The sequence below is a fragment of the Somniosus microcephalus genome, chromosome 2, assembly GCF_052327205.1.
Source record: "Somniosus microcephalus isolate GS21.2 chromosome 2, FLI_Smic_1.0, whole genome shotgun sequence".
NCBI classification, from domain to species: domain Eukaryota; kingdom Metazoa; phylum Chordata; class Chondrichthyes; order Squaliformes; family Somniosidae; genus Somniosus; species Somniosus microcephalus.
Window position 1 is genome coordinate 88,890,341 of NC_140988.1, and position 22,209 is coordinate 88,912,549.

Below are 22,209 nucleotides of genomic sequence, written 5' to 3' on the forward strand. Positions count from 1 at the left end.
TATTCTATGCCACGGCTAATAAAGGCAAGAGCAGGGGGTTATGCTTCAACTGTATAAAACACTAGTTACACCTCAGCTAGAGTACTGCGTGCAGTTCTGGTCACCACATTACAGGAAAGATGTGATTGCACTAGAGAGGTATACGGAGGGCACGGACCATCATCAAAGACCCTACCCACCCCAGCCACAGTCTGTTCGCCCTCCTACCATCTGGAAGACGCTACAGATGCATTCGCACCCGTACGACCAGATTTAGGAACAGCTTCTTTCCCAGGGCTGTCATCCTACTGAACTCCACAAATAAACACTAAAGCCTGCACATCTGCCGATGCACTTTATTCACTTTATTATGGTCATATTTATGCTAATATATATGTACAAATGTATGTTGAAATGTTTAAGTGTCCTAATCCAAATTGTACACTCTCGGGAGCCGCAAGCCTACATTTCGTTGTACTGCACTTGTGCACTAACAATGACAATAAAAGTTGATTTGATTTGATTTTGATTAGAGGAGATTTACAAGGATGTTGCCGGGAGTAGAGAATCTTAGCTATGAGGAAAGACTGGATAGGCTGGGTCTGTTTTCCTTGGAACAGAGGAGGCTGAGGGGAGACCTTATTGAGGTGTATAAAATTATATGGGGCATAAAGTGGATAGAAAGGACCTATTTCCCTTGAGGGGTCACAAACCAGGGGGCACAGATTTAAAGTAATTGGTGGAAGGTTTAGAGGGGATTTGAGGGGAAGTTTCTTCACCCAGAGGTTGTGGGGATCTGGAACTCACTGCCTGAAAGGGTGGTAGAGGCAGGAACCCTAACCACATTTAAAAAGTACTTGGATGTGCACTTGGGATGCTCTAACCTGCAGGGCTGTGGACCAAGAGCTGGGAAGTGGGATAGCTCTTTGTTGGCCGGCGCGGACACAATGGGCCGAAATGGCCTCCTTCCGTGCTGTAACTTTCTATGATTCTATCTCTTGACCTTCCTTGGCTTCTGTTTCTATTATAGAGGCTGTTGTCCACTAATGGAAGGTGGGGGTTGTTTTTTGTTGGGGGTCAAAGATCAAACTCCGTTCAAGGGTACTCCTTTGCCAACTGACCTACTTTTGTGCAACAAGCTTTTAAAAGATTAAAATGAGCACATGACTGATCAATGGTCTCAGGTTACTCTTTGTGGTTTAATGTTAGCCCATTAGGTGCTCTTGTTTTCTGCAATTACACATCTCAGTAATTAGGAAATTCAGCAAAACCTTTTCATTAGAGATCTCTCATTCTTAGCCCCTATTTTCCCTGCTCATATGGAAGCTCCATATTTTCTTCTTTTTGTTAAGTTTAGCAACAAGTTAATGTGAAAAAAATGGCGTAATATGTAGAAAATACAAATTGATTACTTGTCAGCGTTTAGCGCTGATCCGAGGATTCCAACCACTCCACAAATGGATCAATGAACATTAGTGAAAAGTGAGCAAAAAGTTTGCTTTCTGCTAGTTTTTCAGGTCATTGATGATGAACTCATGCAACATTCAACAGCGCCACTGTCCTAAATTTAGCAAAGGGGAGGATTTCAAAGCATCGCCACAGCAGTTTTTTTTAAGTGAATATTGTGTAAAAGAGATCGATGCCTGACAGCAATGGGTCTGACGGCCATTGATAGATTTATCACAGTGGAGGAGGAAGAGACAGCAATCAGCGCATGAAGCGGTGTGCACAGCTGTCAGCGAGTACAACCCCAGGCAGCAAATATATTGCAACAGAGGCAACTACTTGGGTATGGCAGAGGTGCAATGCATGAGGGAGCTCATGCTGATGATGGAAGTTGTGACTGAGGTGTGCCATCTGGTTGGCAAAGACCTGTAGTGACAATCAACTATCTACCATGCACTATTAGCGGCAATGAAGGTCATTGTTGTAACCAACCCTAGTAAAATTGAAGTCAATGGGGATTGGGGGAAAGCTCTCCAGTGGCTGGAATCAAACCTGACACAAAGGAAGATGGCTGTGGTTTTTGGAGCCCAATCATCTCAGGCCCAAGACATCGCTGGAGAAGTTCCTCAGGGCAGCATCTTAGGCCCAACTATCTTCAGCTGCTTCATCAATGACCTTCCCTCCATCATAAGGTCAGAAGTGGGGCTGTGGTGAGACTCTCTCTTGTTGGAGATAGTCATTGCCTGACACTTATCAGCCCAAGTCTGAATGTTGTCCAGGTCTTGCTGCATGCAGTCGCGGACTGCTTCATTATCTGAGGAGTGGCAAATGGAACTGAACACTCTGCAATCATCAGTGAACATCCCCGCATCTGACATTACAATGGAGGGAAGGACATTGATGAAGCTGCTGAAGATAATGAAGCAGTTCATGTCCCCAACATCCAGGCTTGGGCTGATAAGTGGCAAAACCATTAATAAATAAAAGAAAGCCTAACCACCTCCTTTTGCCATTCATTTGGCATAATCATACCCAAATCGCCCACCATTGACATCCTAGGGTTACCATTGACCAGAAACGTCCATGCTTCCGACACATTTAGAGATACAATGCAACTGCTGTTTACCGGGAGTTCCACTAGTTTCCTACCAGAGTTATGGGGAGAGACCAGGGCCCGATATTTATTGAGGTGGGAATTCATTGGGGGGGGGGGGAAAGGGAGGAGTTATGTTGGGGAAACCCAGTAGTCTTTGGCTCCCTGTCAGCCGGAGAACGCTCCAGCAGATGCTGCAGCCCAGGAGCAGGTAGGCAAGCGGGGGGGCGGGGGGTGTTGGTGGCTGGGTACATCGTGGTTTGGAATGTCGATGGATGATAACGGGGTCAGACAGAAATCGGGGGTGGAGATGGGAGGTTGGTGATTGCGGGGGGGGCAGTGATCGTGGCAGGGGTGGTGATCGGGGGGCGGTGATGGTGGCAGGGTAGGTGATCGTGGGTTGCATCCGATCCCAGGAGGGTCCGATCCCGGGGGGTCCGAATGCAGGGGGTGGTCCAATTGCGGCTGAGGTGGTTCGATGATTGCGGGGGTGTCAGATCGCAGGGGTGGGGTCTGATCACGTGGAGTGGGACGCAGGTTTGCCTGGTGTGCCGGGGAAGCACTCCTGCTGGAAAGGCATTTACCTGTTCCATGCAGCAGTCCTCATCTCCCTTTAGCTGCCAGGTTTCCCAAGGCCCAGGAAACATAGCCGGCTAGGGTTAAAGCTGGAAGAGAGATAAAATCTGAGGCACGCAGCCTCAATAAAATATTTAAATAAGCATCCAGCCTCCTGGGAGTGGGTTGGTTGCCATTTAAACCAAATGTGGGTGATTCCGAGGGGGGTTGGGTTTGTGTTTGAGATTCCCCCCCAATGTCTCCTAGATGTTCCCTTTTGAATAAATCAATACTTGCTTTGTCACGTAGAGAATGAGATGTTTCTGGTCATATTGCCAGTCACATGTCCAACACTCCACAATCCTATTAAGTACCAAGTTTGAGTTTAAACATGATAACGGTGAAGATTGAGACTGGTTGATTTGGCCCTTGAAAGTTCCTTACTTCTGTACGTTCTCTTTCCTATCATGGCATTATAGAATCATTGGTCTGCATATTAGCCCAGAGACATGTTCCGTGCTGGAGAACTGTTTTGAAGTAGGGAAACCTGGAGGCACGGGTTTCCTGATCGCCCTGCAGTTTTTAACTGCAGGACATCGTTAAATTTTTTTTATAACAACAGAAAATGCTGGAAAAACTCAGCAGACCAGGCAACATCCGTGGAGTGAGGCGCCCGAGACGGTCCGGTGCTAGCGCGCTCTCCCTGCTTTGGGCGGCCCGCTCTCGCCGCTCGCTCCCACAACCGGAGTGAGGTGTTCGGCGAGTCGGGCGGAGGCAGCACAGCGCGGCAAGCAGCAGCAGCCACGTCGACCCGCAAGGGCACATCGGCCGGCCGCTCCTCAGCGGGAAGGGATTCCGACCGGGAGGAGGGGAGCTGAGCATGGTGGCCAGAGGCTGGACTGGAAGCGGGAGAAGCAGGCCTGGGCCGTCGGACCGTGGAGCCGGCGACGGTGAGGTGGAGGCCGCGGCGACCGGAGGATGTGTTCGGCGAGTCGGGCGGAGGAGCGCAGCGCATCGGGACGCAGCAGCAGACTCGACGACTCGCAGTCCGACTGGGAGGAGGGGAGCCGGGAATGGTGGCCAGAGGGTGAGCGGGAGAAGCAGGCCACCGCACGTGGAGCCGAGCCGGCAACAGTGAGGAGGAAGGAGTGGCTGAGGGACATCGTGCTCCCACTGCCACTGGATGCCAAAGAATTGACTTTCTGAACACGACGCTGTAAAAATAGCTGACGTGTCTCTGTGAGCTCCCACAGCTTTATTGTGGGAGTGATTGGGGAGTAAGCATTCCATTGTACTAGTTACATATGGCAAATAAAGAATCTTGAATCTTGAAATAGAGTCAACGTTTCGGGTCGAAACCCTTCTACAGAACTGAGAGAAAAGGCAGGAAATGAAACAAAAGGCAGTTTGGGGGCTGGGAAATGGAGGAAGGGATGAAAGAAGAGACATTAAGAGATATTCAAGGTGAGACGAGATAGTAATAGGACAGGTAAAGTAACAGACAATGGCTCTAGATGAAGTGTGAAATGTGCTGGCAGAGTGAAAGACAGCTGCCATGTGGGAGAGAAGAAAAAAAGGAAAAGTCACAAACCAAAAGTGTGGATAAGAAATATAAAAATATAATAGGGGCCGAGGTTATGATCTGAAGTTGTTGAACTCGATATTGAGTCCAGAAGGCTGTAAAGTGCCTAATCGGAAGATGAGGTGCTGTTCCTCGAGTTTACGGTGAGCTTCCATGGAACAATGCAAGAGGCCGCAGACGGTGAGGTCTGAGTGGGAATGGAGCGGTGAATTGAAATGACAGGCGACCAGAAGCTCGGGGTCCCCCTTACGGACTGAACGGAGGTGTTCCGCAAAGCGGTCATCCAATCTGAGTTTGGTCTCCCAATGTAGAGGAGACCACATCGTGAGCAGCGAATACAGTATACTAGATGGCAAGGAGTACAAGTAAATCGCTGTTTCACCTGGAAGGGTTGTTTGGGGCCCTGGACAGTGGGAAGGGGGGAGGGATAACGGCAGGTGTTGCATCTCCTGCGCTTGCACGGGAAGGTGCCGGGCGAAGGGGAAAGGGTGCTGGGGGTGATAGAGGAGTGGACTAGGGTGTCGCGGAGGGAGCGGTCCCTACGGAATGCTGAAAGGGGAGGGGAGGGGAGGGGAAGATGTGTTTGGTGGTGGGATCACGTTGGAGGTGGTGGAAATGGTGGAGGATGATCCGTTGAATGTGGAGGCTGGTGGGGTGAAAGGTGAGGACAAGGGGAACCCTATCATGGTTCCAGGAGGGTGGGGCAGGGGTGAGGGCTGAAGTGCGGGAGATAGAACGGACCCGGTCGAGGGCCGTGTCAACCACGGTAGAGGGGAATCCTCGGTTGAGGAAAAAGGAAGACATGTCGGAAGCACTGGTGTGGAAGGTGGCATCGTCGGAGCAGATGCGGCAGAGATGGAGAAACTGGGAGAATGGAATAGATTCCTTACAGGAGGCGGGGTGGGAGGAAGTGTAGTCCATGTAGCTGTAGGAGTCAGTGGGCTTGTAGTGAATGTTGGTCAATAACCTATCCCCAGAGATGGAGACGAAGAAGTCGAGGAAGGGAAGGGAAGAGTCGGAGATGGACCATGTGAAGGTGAGGGAAGGGTGGAAATTGGAGGCAAAGTGAATGAAATTGTCCAGTTCAGGGCGAGAGCAGGAAATGGCACCAATACAGTCATCAATGTACCGGAAAACGAGTGAGGGAGGGGACCCGAGTAGGACTGGAACAAAGAGTGTTCAACATATCCCACGAAAAGGCAGGCATAGCTATGACCCATGCGGGTACCCATAGCAACACCTTTAATTTGGAGGAAATGAGTGGAGTCAAAGGAGAAGTTGTTCAACGTGAGAACAAGTTCAGCCAGGCGGAGGAGGGTGGTGGTGGATGGGGACTGGTTGGGCCTCTGTTCAAGGAAGAAGTGGAACGCCCTCAGGCTATCCTGGTGGAGGATGGAGGTGTAGAGGGATTGTGCGTCCATGGTGAAAAGGAGGCGTTTGGGGCCAGGAAACTGGAAACTGTTAAAGTGGCGGACGGCGTCAGAAGAGTCGCGGATGTAGGTGGGAAGAGACTGGACAAGGGGAGTGTCATGAATCTTATCATTCATGAAGAAATGATTCATGAAATAACACTGGGCAGCCAGCTGGTGGCGCCGTCCAAGAAGTATAAATACTCGGGCATGGGCCCAGCTTGCCCAGGACGTTTTTCTAACCAGGAACTAGTGATGGAACTAGAATCTCATGGTTGTGAAACAGTTGATTAAAGCCTTGTTTTATACTCAACCAAGTGCTTAGTGAGTTTTCTTACGTCAGGGAGCAAAGATAGAGTCGAGATAGGAAGAGAAGTTCTGTGGGGCAAGAACAGGCTGAAATGATGGGTCTACCAGGGCAGTCTTGTTTGTGGATCTTGGGAAGGAGGCAGAAGTGGGCCGTGCGGGGTTGGGGGACTATGAGGTTGGTGGCCGTGGGGGAAAGATCTTCAGAGGAGATGAGGTCAGTGACAGTCTTGGAAACGGTGGTTTGATGTTCGGTAGTGGGGTCATGGTCCAGGTGGAGGTAGGAGGAGGTGTCGGAGAGTTGGCGTTCAGCTTCTGCTAGGTAGAGATCAGTTCACCAAACAACAACAGCCGCAAAATTTTTTTTGTAGTTTTCCTGCCCACAATAAGCCAGATTGACAGGCTGGAGACCTGTTGAGCGGGACCTCCTACAGCACAAGGCCACAGCCAAGCTGAGAGCAGGTAGGTGTAGTGAGGGGGTGGGAGAGATCGTGGAGAGGGGATGGTCGGAGGTGGGGTCCAATTGCGGGTTGGGGGGGCTGGAACATGGCTGGGGGTTCGATGGTGGTTGGCGGGAGCAGATGGTGGTCAGGGCGAGGTCCGCTGGTGGTCGGGGGGATCCGATGGTGGTCAGGGTGAGGTCCGCTGGTGATCGGGGGGAGCAGTTGGTGGTCAGGGCGAGGTCCGCTGGTGGTCAGGGGGATCCGATGGTGGTCAGGGTGAGGTCCACTGGTGATCGGGGGGATCCGATGGTGGTCAGGGTGAGGTCCGCTGGTGATCGGGGGGATCCGATGGTGGTCAGGGTGAGGTCCGCTGGTGATTGGGGGGAGCAGTTGGTGGTCAGGGCGAGGTCCGCTGGTGGTCGGGGGGATCCGATGGTGGTCAGGGTGAGGTCCGCTGGTGATCGGCGGGAGCAGATGATAGTCGGGGTGGGGTCCGATGGTGTTTGGGGGGGGAGCAGATAGTGATCGGGGGGGTCTGCTAGATTCTAGAATGGTCCTGCAGATTGGAAGGTAGCAAATGTAACTCCACTATTTAAGAAAGGAGGGAGAGAGAAAACGAGGAACTACAGACCAGTTAGCCTGACATCAGTAGTAGGGAAAATGCTAGAATCTATTAAGGATGTGGTAACAGGGCACTTAGAAAATAATAATAGGATTGGGCAGCATCAACACGGATTTATGAAAGCAAAATCATGTTTGACAAATCTGTTAAAGTTTTTTGAGTTTGTAACTAGCAAAATAGATAAGGGAGAACCAGTGGATGTGGTGTATTATGATTTTCAGAAGGCATTTAATAAGGTGCCACACAAGAGGATATTAAACAAAATTAGGGCTCATGGGGTTGGGGGTAATATACTAGCATGGATTGAGGATTGGTTAATGGACAGAAAACAGAGAGTAGGAATAAATGGGTCATTTTTGGGTTGGCAGGCTGTAACTAGTGGGGTACCGCAAGGATCAGTTACTGGGCCTCAGCTTTTCACAATCTACATCAATGATTTGGATGAGGGGACCAAATGCAATATATGCAAGATATAAAGCTAGGTGGGAATGCAAGTTGTGAGGAGGATGAAAAGAGGCTTCAAGAGGATATGGACACAGTAAGTGAGTGGGCAAGAACATGGCAAATGGAATATAATGTGGAGAAATGTGAAGTTATCCACTTTGGTAGGAAAAATAGAAAAGCAGAGTATTTTTTAAATGGTGAGAGATTGGGAAATGTTGGTGTTCAGAGGGAGCTGGGTGTCCTTGTACACAAATCACTGAAAGTTAACATGCAGGTACAGCAAGCAATTAGGAAAGCAAATGAGAGGATTGTCCTATGAGGAGCGATTGAGTAGACTAGGCCTATATTCTCGAGAGTTTAGAAGAATGAGAGGTGATCTCATTGAAACATACTAAATTTTTACAGGGCTTGACAGGGTAGGTGCGGGGAGGATGTACCCCTTGCAGGGGAGTCTAGAACCAGAGGTCACAGTCTCAGAATAAGGGGTTGGCCACTTAGGACTGAGATGAGGAGAAATTTCTTCACTCAGAGGGTGGTGAATCTGGAATTCTCTACAACAGAAGGCTGTGGAGGCTCAGACATTGAGTATATTCAAGACAGAGATCGATAGATTTTTGGATATTAAGGGAATCAAGGGATATGGGGATAGTGCAGGAAGGTGGAGTTGAGGTAGGAGATCAGCCATGATCTTATTGAATGGTGGAGCAGTCTAGAAGGACCAAATGGCCTACTCCTGCTCCTATTTCTTATGTTCTTATGTACCCGGTAGCGCCCTGGGCCACTGCGCCGCCAACGATGATGTCGCCGGCGATGATGTCATCGGCGTGCGTGGTGACCCATTAGCGCCCCGCCGTGACCCCTTACCGTCCCATGGCAGAAATTCAGCTGCACGACGCAAGGCTGCTGCGGGCGTTGTCAGCGTCAGCTTCAGGGGTCACGAACCGGGCCAACCTCCGCTCGTGGGGCAGTATTTAAAGGGGAGGTGCGGTCGCGACTTATGCCGCCATTTTATTTTTTGGACGATCTCTAGGTCAGCCCTCCGTGATGGGCCGTGGTGTGGTCCTGGCTGCCATCACGCAGCCCGGCACCGCAGCTCGGTGCCGAGCTGTGGCCATGGCACCACGCCACCCTGATGGGCTAGTGTGGGCCATCGGAGGCCCTGCAGAGTGCACAGCGGCACTCCCCTTTAACTGAAGGGGAGGGGCGTTGAAACGCGGCAGCACTCCACAGAGCCTCGGTTACCACCCCACCAGGAAGTGGAGCGCCCGACATTGCGCTCCACATCCTGTGTGAGGCGGTAAGCTGATTTTAGCGGCTGGGGCGGTACTGCCGTGCCGGGCACTAAATGTCCAGCCTTAACTCGGTGACGGCCCCCAAACGGGGCATAACCGAATTTGGCGCCTACGACTCATTGACATCCCATTGACTTTTGCAGTGACCTACTGCCACACTTTTTATTTCTTTTGCATAGTTCGGAGCCATCCACCAAAAATATTTTCACATTTCTCTGTGACGGAGCTTACCACCGCGTCCAGGGCCTACCACCGCATCCAGGGCCTGGTCACTAACATTTGCCATGCAACCATTCTCCACAGGTACTACACATTCCATAGTTGGATTAATGAGCATTTTGCAGATGTGTTAAGTCAATATATAAATGACAATTATTGACAAATCCTGAAATGATGATTTCCTGGAACCTCTCTAATGCACGTGGAGCTGACAAATGTTTGCCACAAACAAAATTTGCTGATTAATCACCTATTCCCATGGTTTGAAAGCACAGACAGCCACTTTACATCAATGGTTTTGAAGGACAAATTGATTGACAGTTTTCACAAACTTTCTGACAAACTTACAGATCTCATTGACTGAATAACCAATAAACAGACCAATGCATGTTAACTTCATAATCCAAGGAACTAGGTATTTAAAATAGTAGTCAACAGTGCATCTGTTAAAACACAAGACCTTCATCGTGTATATAGAGCCAGTGACTTATTCTCTGATCTGTTCATATAGCACGCTGCATTATACAGTGGGAGTGACTTGCTACTATTGGGCAAAACAGCAGCTCATTAAAAGCAGTCCCTTTCCCCAGCATTATAATAGAAAATAGTTGGCATTTAAAAATTCAATCATATTAAATAATATGATTTATTACTGTAAAATACATGATAACTGCAGTATAAAATTAATAGCATAATCAGTTGAATTGATACTTTAAAAAAAAGTAAGACAAGGTAACAAGACCTTTAACAGTTCATTTTTATAAAATTCACTTCATAAAACATCATTAAATCTCTCTGCATGAGTTTTGCCTATTAATGCTTTTAACACAAGTGTGATTAAAATGTCGGCATTTAATGTATGCTAATTTAGTTCTTGTAAATTTGCAAAACCATGTTTCAAATCCCCAAGCTGACTGATGATAACTTATGTGTGTTCTTTCATAATCTAATGCATAATGACTCATGTGAAAGGGGCACCATTCTTCAGGAAAAAAATGTATAAAGCATAAATCACATCAAAACACATCAAAGCATCATTTGCGTATGACATCATCGTGATGCCTATTCCGGCTCTTCTGCAAAGAGAATATTTTCCCATCACTTTTTTTTGCCTCTGGGGTAATGTCCCTTTAACAACCTAATAGCTCTTTCAACAATGCAGATAACTAGATGCAGAACATATCGAGAGCTTGACTAAACACTTAAAGTTTACAGTCTGTAGGATACAAATATTCTTCCCATTTATCTCCCTAGACAAGCTCTAGGAAGAACCAGAACATAAAATAACAAACTAGGTTACCTGCACACATATCTCCAGTGCTGCACTTCCACCTGACAGCACATTGCTGCATTCAGTTTCAGCCTTCATCCAGCCGCCCCGTCTCACAGCCGCATTTTTTTTTCACTTTTTAGCTTAATAGCCTCCTGCAGCCATAGCTTCGCCCTCACATCTGCTTTCCAGGGAAGTTAGTAAAAGAGAGGTCACTAAGAATAATGTTCTGTGGCGAGGGCAGGGCATGCAGAGGAGAGGCTGGATTACTTTGGTCTGATCAGGCAGAGAGGCAGCCAATGTGCATAATTCATGAAACCAGATGAAAGTCCGCTTGCCCTCCCTATAAGTGTACGAGTCACTTGGAGCATTAAAGCGGGCTGTCAAAGGCTGGTCGCGACCTCCCCCTTTTAAAAAAGGCCTTGATCTGAAGGACCTGCATGCTACGGAGATAGCGGTGAAAGGCTGACATACAAAGAGAGAGCGGCAGGTCTGTCCGGAGGACAAAATAATCCAACAGTTTTCAATTACTTCTGTCTGGGTGCCTATCTTTGAGACTCAGAACAAATGTTGCAGAATGAACAGTAAAATGAGAACAGTTTAATTCATTCTTGAGCCAACAAAGCCATTCACAAAGTTAATTAAAATATAGACTCCCAGGATTTTAATGATGACATTTAAGTTTTTTTTGTGTGGTTATAAAGATACAGCAAAAGGCTGCAGTTACCTTTTCATTGTCATTATTGTTGCTACACAGATTATTGTTATTCTAAAATCATTTTAAAACATCTCATGCCTTGAAATATAACAGTGCCATACAAATCATTGAAGAAGAATAGATTAATTGGAATCAAGCTTTGTGCTCAGGATTATAACAAACATAAAGGAGGCCATTTTTAACTCACTCCGCTCAGTGGAAATGGAGCAGGCAAGCAGTTAAAATGGAGCAGCTTCATTTCCCACTCTCTTCCCGCCAATTTCCAATTTTAATGCCATTGGTTTTGGCAGCGGATAAGGTGTCAATCGGACTCAGGCGACAGCTTTGTCCATGAGTGCTAATCAGGGTCCTATGACATCAATAGGACGTTGATGGTATTTTAACCCCATCCTGAGCGAGCACCCACCACAGCCACTTGGTTTGAAGTCAGTGGAGCACCTCCAAGGTAAGGAAAATACTTTCCTTAGTGGGGCCAGGAGGAGTCGAAGTGCTCCTCCATGCCCTACAACAAATGTCTGGCTTTCTGCAGCCCTGGCTCACCTTCCCCACCCCCCACCCGCTAGACACCGCAGTACAGTCCTCCATGACTGCGTGCTAGTGAGCTTTCCCTTAGGTCAAAATGTTGCTGGCGCTGAGAGAACAGGATCAGAGCTGGGTCAGCTGTGAAATTTTAAATGATTCACAGCGGGTCGGGACCCCGCTGTCAACACGCCTCCATACTAGTCTCCCAGATGTCGGGTCTGTCAGCGCTGGACAGACCCGACACCAAATGCCGGGGGAGGCAATTTAAATCATTAGCTGGATTGTTAAGAGACAATTAAGTATTATTTTAAGCTTACCTTTAGATTTTTTGTGGTTGCCAACAGCTTCCCTGCTGCTCGGGGATCACGTCAGGTAAGGAGGTCAGGTGTTGTCAGCATGGGATGATTTACTAACTTGACAGCTGCAAATGGTCTATAAAAGCTCCCACTTCATAGCTCTTTGCTTTGCAAGGTTAGAAGCTGTTGCTTACTGCATTTGAAAGACAGATTGAGCTTTATGCAGCTAACAAGTGTTTGGAGCAAACTTTCTAGGCAGTGTCAACTCATTGGTACAACCTCTCTCACCATTGACAGAATGCTTCTGTCACCTCAACCTCACCTGCCATCTATTCCATCAGCATCTATTCCCAGCGCTATCATCCCCAACACCAGCAGCACCAACATCAACACCAACCTTCTCTGCAATCAACTGATGCTGCACAGGACACAGAGGGCATCAGCACCCGACCACATTGCTGCCCGGGAGGCCAGGGATGGCCTCACCATGGCCAGATTTACTTCACTTGACACTGCACACCCTGGCTGCCACATGATGCGCCAGGTTGGCACCACCCCACACCAACAACATCAAGCATCCCTACAATACCCAAGACATTCCTTTCACACTCATCACCATTGCAGGGGGTACCGTTATGTCTCACCATTCACTGCAACTCACTAAGCCACTTCCAAACATAGAAACATAGAAGATAGGAGCAGGAGTAGGCCATTCGGCCCCTCGAGCCTGCTCCACCATTCAATGCGATCATGGCTGATCATCCAATTTCAGTACCCGGTCCCTGCTTTCTCCCCATACCCCTTGATCCCTTTAGCCTTAAGAAATATATCCAACTCCTTCTTGAATATATTTAATGCATTGGCCTCTACTGCCTTATGTGGTAGAGAATTCCACAGCTTCACCACTCTCTGGGTGAAGAAATTCCTCTTCATTTCTGTCCTAAATGGCCTACCCCTTATCCTTAGACTGTGACCCCTGGTTCTGGACTTCCCGACCATCGGGAACATCCTTCCTGCATATAGTCTGTCCAGTCCTGTCAGAATTTTATAAGTTTCAATAAGATCCCCTCTCATTCTTCTAAACTCCAGCGAGTACAAGCCCAATCGTCCCAATCTCTCCTCATATGTCATTCCTGCCATCCCAGGTATCAGCCTGGTGAATCTTCGCTGAACTCCCTCCATGGCAAGAACATCCTTCCTCAGATAAGGCGACCAAAACTGCACACAATACTCAAGATGTAGTCTCACCAAGGCCCTGTACAACTGCAGCAAGACATCCTTGTTCCTGTACTCAAACCCTCTCGCTACGAAGGCCAACATACTATTTGCCTTCTTAACCGCCTGCTGCACCTGCATGCTTACTTTCAGCGACTGGTGCACAAGGACACCCAGGTCTCGTTGCACTTCCCCTTCTCCCAATCTATTGCCATTCAGATAATAATCTGCCTTCCTGTTTTTGCCACCAAAGTGGATAACCTCACATTTATCCACATTATATTGCATCTGCCATGCTTTTGCCCAATCACCCAACCTGTCCAAATCATCCTGGAGTTTCTCGGCATCCTCCTCACAGCACACACTCCCATCCAGCTTTGTGTCGTCTGCAAATTTGGAGATATTACATCTAGTTCCCTTGTCTAGATCATTAATATATACTGTGAATAGCTGGGGCCCAAGGACCGATCCCTGCGGTACCCCACTAGTCACTGCTTACCACTCGGAAAAAGACCCGTTTATTCCAACTCTTTGCTCTCTGTCTGCCAACCAGTTCCCTATCCAAGTCAATATCTTGCCCCCAATCCTATGTGCCTTAACTTTACACGCTAATCTCTTATGCGGGACCTTATGAAAAGCCTTCTGAAAGTCCAAATACACCACATCCACTGGTTCTCCCTTATCTATTTTATCAGTTACATCCTCAAAAAATTCCAGTAGATTAGTCAAGCACGATTTTCCTTTTGTAAATCCATGTTGACTTTGTCCGATCCTGTCACTGTTTTCCAAGTGCTCTGCTATTACATCTTTTATAATGGACTCTAGCATTTTCCCCACTACCGATGTCAGGCTTACTGGACTGTAATTCCCCATTTTCTCTCTACCACCTTTTTTGAATAGTGGGGTAACATTAGCTATCCTCCAATCCATGGGTACTGTTCCAGATTCCATCGAATGTTGGAAGATGATCAGCAATGCATCTACTATTTCTAGGGCCACTTCCTTAAGTACCCTATGATGTAGATTATCAGGCCCTGGGGATTTATCGGCCTTCAATCCCATCAATTTCCCTAACACCATTTCCCTACAAATACTAATTTCTTTCAGTTCCTCCCTTTCATCAGACCCTATGTTCCCTGACAAAGGTGCACACAAATCTATCCAAGAATGCAATGTGTTAAAAATAAAGGTTTCAATATTTGACAGCACATTAACAGAAACTTCACATGAACATTGGCTAAAACACCCAAGTGCCTACCCTTTTGTGTTGTTAGTTGGTATGCTTGCACTAGGATGAGGGTAAGTGTGAGGGTGGCTAGTGAGATGGGGAAGTGATAATGTAGATGGAGAGAGATGTGTGGCGGTGCAAGGTAAGTTGGTGTGAGTAAGGATGTGTAGGAGTAGGGTAGGGAAGGCAGAGTGATGGTGATGTGATGGGTGGCACAGCAGAATGAGGGTGAGTGTGGCTTTGCAGTAACATTTCGTGATCTACAGAGATCATTGAAAGTTTTGTGCCACTGCAGCCTGGTCCTCCTGACGACATCCCTGCTTGTGCCCTCCTGTGCAATGCATAACCAGGCTGTATTGATCTCCTGGGGAGGTCTATTCCTCACGTGGGAAGGGAAGAGGACCTGCATGCTGTGACTCCCTCCATAAGCATATGGAGGGAATCATGGGAGAGCCTGGGTGCAGCCATGCACCTTTGTGCAGTGATTGTCAGTGTTTGTAGCACCTCAATGCAGCACAACTGTCAAAGTAAATTTGGACATGGCCCCTTTAAGGAAACCGGCTGATGACGCATCATCAAATGATGTCATCAAACCTCGCTGGTTTCAACGTAAAATCAGTTCAACAGAGTGGGATGGAGCAGGCAGCGGGCTGGGACCGCGTACCGATCCCGGCCGCTCCGGACCTGCCTCAGTAGACAAAATGGCGGCCTTAGTGCTGGTGGGCAGCCTCAGGGTCACCTGAGGTTCCGCTCTTGCCCGCCATTGACAGCTGCTGTTTACTGCCCATTTCAGGCGGGCAGCTGCCCTGCGGCATGTAAATGAGCCCCGGGAGTCAAAATACCCCTGCCCTGAAATTTATGACAGTGGGTAAAATTACCCTCTATATATTTTGATATAAAATGATAAATGGCGAGCACAATAAGAATAACATATACAGCATTAGCCTCTAGCAAATGGGTAGCATCCCTGACTGATGATGAGGAATGGAGGAGACATCAGTGTTTCAGACAGTCTATCTCACTCAAACTCCCCTGTCTGACTGGTAGGAAAAATGTCCTGAATGAAATCAGATAAAGTAATATTTGCTAATTGATTCAGACATTTTAAGCCTTCAAAAGTGCTACATTACTGGCAGACAATACTCACGTGTCGCACCCCTGATGACTCAGTAAGTTAACAAATTGCCCATGTTCAATCCCTATTTTGTATGAGATATATTTCCTGCTAACTTTCTTCCCTCTCCTTCTCTCCTGAAGTTGTTGACTCCTTGTTAATGTATGGTTCTACAGGGCCTCCAATATACGCCCAGGTAGCCATTCTTTGTGTGTGAAGAATGTCATCAGGCTATTTGATCACAGGAGAATCAGCAACAATTTCAATCCTGTCCTTATCTAAGGTCCACATGCACTTCAGCAGGGCCCACTAGATAGCAAGTGTGACCCTAAGCTTCTGGTCACCTGTCATTTTAATTCTCCGTCCCACTCTGACCTTGGCCTCTTACACTTTTCTAATGAAGCTCAATGGAAGCTCGACGAACGGCACCTTATCATTCAATTAGGCACTTTACAGCCTTCTGGACTCAACATCGAGTTCAACAATTTCAGATCATAACCACCACTCCCAGTTTTCAGACGGCAGGTGCTGGTAATGGTTCTGTTGTTGCCATTTACAGCTCTAGACCCATCTTTCATTTCCTTACTTGTCTTTTGCCTTGCACCATCACACCTTTTGTCAATTAATCTCTCCTGCCTTCCACAGACTTTCCCTTTTGTTCTTTCTTCCCCTCCTCCATTTTCCCTACCTCTGTACTTGCTTAAAACTTGTTACATCTGTAACTTTTTCCAGTTCTGACGAAAGGTCACTGGCCTGAAACATTAACTCTGTTTCTCTCTCCACAGATGCTGCCTGACCTGCTGAGTATTTCCAGCATTTTCTGTTTATATTTCAGATTTCCAGCATCCATGGTATTTTGCCTTTGTATCACTAGAGAGTGATCAGGAATGGGAACCCATTTTCCTCTCCCTTCCCCGGGGGCCGGAGGCTCCTGGCCTAACTCAGAACGTACTGGGGGCTGTCGAGTCTCCTTGATTAGTGAAGAGAAAAATCAGCCCTAATTCTAGTAGCCCTGCAATACCTTACCCAAATCAATAACCTGGATTTTGCGGCTAGCGGCGGAGGGACGACGCTCACCGCTGACCTCAAAAAAAGCTGCCCACAAAGATTTAACGGGCTCTAGAGCATCAATTTCCCATATTCCGATGTGATTTTGAATCTGGCACCATCTGTAGGGGATCTGTGCCGTTCAGCTGAACAGCCAATCAGATTGAAAAATTCTCAGAGACAGCAAAGCAATAAATAAAAAGCATGGATTATAATTCGCTTTTTAATCATTGCACAGAAAGCAAAATAAAGATTGGGACATACACATGGGATTAAGTATCATAAAGAAACTTAAAATAAAGTAAAATAAAAATTATTTATTATTTAAAAAATCATGGAATTTTAAATATTTCTTCTGAGGGAATGACACGCCACACTTATAAAATTAGTTTTTCAGGGCAAGAGAGGTTGTTCAGCAGTAATTATGACTTAGTACGTGTTGTGTATGTACCTTTAAGAGAGAACTGCTTTTATACTGTAGTACCGGCAGTGACCACACCTGTATATAAAGCCGTAGCAAGCTTCTGTACTTTCAGTTCCAGCATACCCTCTGTTAAGTAAACACCTGTTATTAATGTTCTCCTGCAGTCCATGTGTTATTGGTACGCGGACACTACAGTGGCGACGAGCAGGTTCAAACTCACCTGCAGTACTGCATCACCTCACGGGGATCCATCCCTGAAAAGAAACTTCTTGGAGGTCGAAGCCAGAGCAACGGGCGTCGACCGTGGCCAACCGCCCAGTGATCCATCGGAGTTCAGAGAATCGCAGGGGAAGCCGTGGAGAGCTGGGCTTGGCTCTCCAGTCAAGGTGTTACAGCAAATCGTGCTGGTAGCAGGTAGTGCGCTGACCCTTCCGGACTGCGGCGGGCTAGAGCTCAATCGAGCGGCTCTGCAAGGGGGCCGTGCAGCGTCGTCGGGAAGGAAAAGAGAGAGAGAGGGTGGAGCGCACAGGGCGCAGTCAGTGCTCAAGAGCCAGGCAGCGTTAAAGAAAATAAAAAGGGGGAAGGAAAAGAGACGCGCAGTGGACAGCGTCGAAGAAGAATAAAATGAAGAAAATTAATTAACAAAAGAGAGACACGCAGAAACCGCGGGGCGCCGCCATTACTATTTAGAACGCTAGGAGCAGCATTGGCAGCAGGGGGAAGAAGGAAAAGTGCGGGAGGCGCCATTTTAATCCATTGGGGAAGAAGGAAAAGCGCGGGAGGCGCCATTTTAAACCACCCAAGATGCCAAAGAGTGGCAGCATCACTGCTTTCGACAACGAAATAGAAGACTGGACCACGTATGTGGAAAGAATTGAAGTGTACTGCAAGGCAAATGAGGTGGCCGATGAAAAAAGGCGTCGGTATTATTGAATTTGATGGGCGCGAGACGTACGGCCTATTGCGGAATTTAATTACCCCAGCTAAACCAATGGAGAAAAGCTTTGAAGAGATTGTCAATATCTTACAAGAACATCTAAACCCTACACCGCTGCTGATCGAAGAAAGATTCAAGTTCCATAAAAGAAACCAGCACAAAGATGAGAGTAATGCTGACTATATTACGGAACTACGCAAGTTATCGAAACACTGCCAGTTCGGAGCAGGACTGGCAGATACCTTAAGGGATAAGTTTGTCTGCGGGCTCCAGAGTGAAGGAACCCAGAAACGACTACTTTCGGAAAAGGACCTTACGCTAGAAAAGGCTTTCAGCGTGGCAGTATCCTACGAAGCAGCAGCACGGGGAGCTGTGGAAATACAACAGAAACCGCAAGAATATAGCACCAATGAAATGGCATATGGAGCAGAAAAGTGCTATCGCTGCGGCAGAACAACCCATGACCAGAAGGATTGCTGGTTTAAGGACAAAGTATGCAGGCAATGTGGAAAAGTGGGACACATAGCACGAGTCTGCAGGTCGGGAAAGAAAACCAACACTAAAAGAACTACTAAGGAAAAGTACAAGAAAGTACAAAAGATGACGGACAGTAGTTCAGAAGATCAGAAGAGTGATAATGACTCCGGGAGCAGGAGACTAAGTTGTCTAAAGTTACACAACGTGATCGCAAAGGAGGATCACCAAACCATTTGGGTCACCCTCATGATAGCAGGGTCCCAAGTAAAGATGGAATTGGACACAGGATCAGCCCTAACAGTCATGAATCGACGAGACTACGAGCGGCTATTCTCACACATACCCTTGAAGGACACGTCCATTGTCTTGAAGACATATACAGGGCAAAAAGTCTACCCCAGAGGAAAAATAAGGGTGCCCGTTAAATACAACGGCAAGGAAACACAGAAACTGTGTCTATATATACTACAAGATGGAGGACCACCATTATTGGGACATGAATGGATCCGAAAAATACAATTGGATTAGCATTCCATTCAGGCGCAAACTGTGGCTGACAAAAAGGATGACGACGTCACACCTGGATGACTGTCAAAAATTCTAACTGACGCAAAAGAGGTGCTCCAGCAAGGACTTGGGACTCTAAAAGGCGTAACGGCAATGATAAAAATTGAAGATAACGCATACTCAAAATTTTTTAAGGCCAGACCGGTACCGTATGCGATCCGCCCAGCCGCCGAAGCAGAGCTGGAGAGTCTGGAGCGTTCGGGTGTGCTGTCCAAGGTGGACTGGAGCGAGTGGGCCACACCCATCATTCCTGTAATGAAGAAATCATTGAGCAGCACGCCTGGGGAGCCGAAGAAGGTTCGCATCTGTGGGGACTTTAAGGTAACTGTGAACCCAGTCCTGCACACAGTACAATATCCACTTCCGCGGATAGAAGATATTTTCGCCTCACTATCTGGAGGGAAACGCTTTACGAAGATTGATCTGGCCCAAGCGTATTTACAAATGGAGGTAGAAGAAGCATCTAGAAAATACCTCACGATAAACACTCACAAAGGCCTTTACCAGTACAACCGACTGGTATTCGGGGTAGCATCAGCTCCGGCTATTTGGCAGAGGGCGATGGAACAAGTCCTGCAAGGGATCCCGGGGAACCAGTGTTATTTGGACGACATCCTGGTTACGGGCGAAAATGACAGTGAACACCTTGCCAACCTGGAGCAGGTGCTCACTAGATTACAAGAATATGGGCTACGAGCCAACCGCCCCAAATGCGAGTTTTTCAGGAAACAAATCTCGTATTGTGGCCACGTGATTGATGAAGAGGGGTTACATAAGTCCCCAGACAAGATTGAGGCAGTAGTCAAGGCTCCAGCACCAGAAAATGTGTCGTAACTGAGGTCGTTCCTCGGGTTGGTGAACTACTACCATAAGTTCTTGCCAAATTTGTCTACAATTCTGCACCCACTGAACGCCCTGCTGCAAACTGGAGTAGCATGGAAATGGAGTGATGAGTGTAAGCGTGCCTTTCAGAAATGTAAATGCCTAATCACTTCAAAAGAAGTATTGGCCCACTACAATCCAACACTACCGATTCGGTTGGCATGTGATGCGTCTCCCTACAGCATTGGAGCGGTGCTGTCGCACAAATTCCTTGACGGTTCAGAGAGGCCAATAGCCTTTGCGTCGCGCTCGTTAACCTCAGCCGAGCATAACTACGCCCAGATTGACAGGGAGGCCCTCAGCCTGATGTGGGGGGTGAAGAAGTTCAATCACTATCTGCACGGGCAGAAATTCACCTTACTGACTGATCACCAGCCTCTTGTCTCCATTTTTAACCCAAAGAAGGGCGTTCCGGTGATGACGGCGCAACGGCTGCAAAGATGGTCCCTTTTTCTAGGGGCACATCAATACGACATAGAGTATAAGGGTACAAAACAGCATGGAAACGCTGATGGGCTGTCGCGCCTGCCGCTGCCTATGGTGGAGGAAGCACCTGCAGTGGACCCTGTTGAGGTATTCCATTCGACCATAGTCGAATGTCTACCTGTTACAAACTCAAGTATAGAGAAGGAAACCCGAAATGACCCGACACTCTCTCGGGTCTATGATTTGACGGAGAAGGGATGGCCCGCACATGGCGACTCACTGTTGCCAGCATTCTCGCTAAGGAGAGAACAGCTGTCAGTGTGCCGGGGGACCTTGATGTGTGGATCCCGAGTGGTAATTCCACCCAAGTTGAGAGATAGAGTGCTCAATGAGCTTCATGAGGGTCATCTGGGAGGGGTAAAAATGAAGAGCCTAGCCAGGGCATTTGTGTGGTGGCCGGGAATCGATAAAGAAAACGAGGAAATGACCAAGAGATGCACAGGATGCCAGAAAGTCCAAAACGCTCCACCACAGGCCCCGCTACACCCATGGGAGTGGCCCTCATCTCCATGGCAACGGGTACACATTGATTTTGCTGGTCCATTTATGGACTCAATGTTTTTAATCGCCGTGGATGCACATTCGAAATGGCCAGAGGTCATCAAAATGTCCTCCACCACCACGGAGAAAACGATTGCAGTCCTACGGACCATCTTCGCCAGGAATGGCTTGCCAGAACAGACTTGCTCCGACAATGGACCACAGTTTGTGCCCGAGGATTTCCGGAGGTTTTTGAGGAATAATGGGGTAAAGCATTACACATCTGCCCCATATCATCCAGCCACAAATGGATTGGCTGAGTGGTTTGTTCAGACCTTTAAAAAAGCAATAAAGGCGATGTATAACGACAGCATACCACTACAACACAAGGTGGATAATTTCTTGTTTGCTTAGCGGAATGCGACACATGCAGTCACCAACCAAGCTCCAGCCATAATGTTCTTTAACCGAAGGCTAAGATGTCGCCTGGATTTGCTCAAACCAAACATAAGACGAGATGTTGAGGATAAGCAATTCCAGCACATCAATGAGAAGCCAACCAGGAGCTTCAAGATAGGGCAACCAGTCTTGGCCCGCGACTACCAAAAAGAAAAATGGCAGCCAGGAATGATATGCACACAGCAGGGACCACTAATGTACACAGTGGACGTTGGAGAGAGCATCGTGAGACGCCATGCTGACCAGATTCTAGAGTCACAGGAACAAGTCAAACCCGTACCACAAGCATGCGTACCTGGTGATGAACCCGAAGTACAGGTTGCGTCTACCTCAGAATCAGTGGTATTGGAAGCTGACGAACCAACCAATGACAATGAGCCAGAATCGACTCCGCCGCAAGAACAGGATACTCGAGAAAGGTGCTATCCAGACAGGATCAGGAAGCCTCCTCAAAGACTGAATTTATAAATGATTACTTTCAGCTGATGTATATAGTACAGAGAAAATTGTAATTGTAATTAGTTATTATTTAATAGTTAAATGAATGTTATGTACTGTTTATCTAAAAGGGGAGGAATTGTTGTGTATGTACCTTTAAGAGAGAACTGCTTTTATACTGTAGTACCGGCAGTGACCACACCTGTATATAAAGCCGTAGCAGGCTTCTGTACTTTCAGTTCCAGCATACCCTCTGTTC

At 47.6% G+C, this 22,209-nt stretch overlaps 1 protein-coding gene across 7 annotated transcripts in view; it reads right to left on the minus strand.

The window, feature by feature from the left end:
* The window catches only part of LOC147122795 (E3 ubiquitin-protein ligase MARCHF1-like), an 881,994-nt gene that overhangs the window by 385,711 nt on the left and 474,074 nt on the right, over positions 1-22,209 (minus strand). Inside the window, exon 1 of one of the 7 annotated variants that reach the window (XM_086010991.1) lies at positions 10,691-11,883. The exons of 2 other annotated variants lie outside the window; for them this stretch is intronic. In XM_086010991.1, coding sequence (XP_085867117.1) covers positions 10,691-10,759 — 69 coding nt within the window. In that variant the 5' untranslated portion in view covers positions 10,760-11,883. Of the gene's footprint in view, positions 1-10,690; positions 11,884-22,209 lie in introns of those variants that run through there. 4 more of the 7 variants (XM_086010999.1, XM_086010955.1, XM_086010946.1 and 1 more) reach the window with 4 other exon arrangements.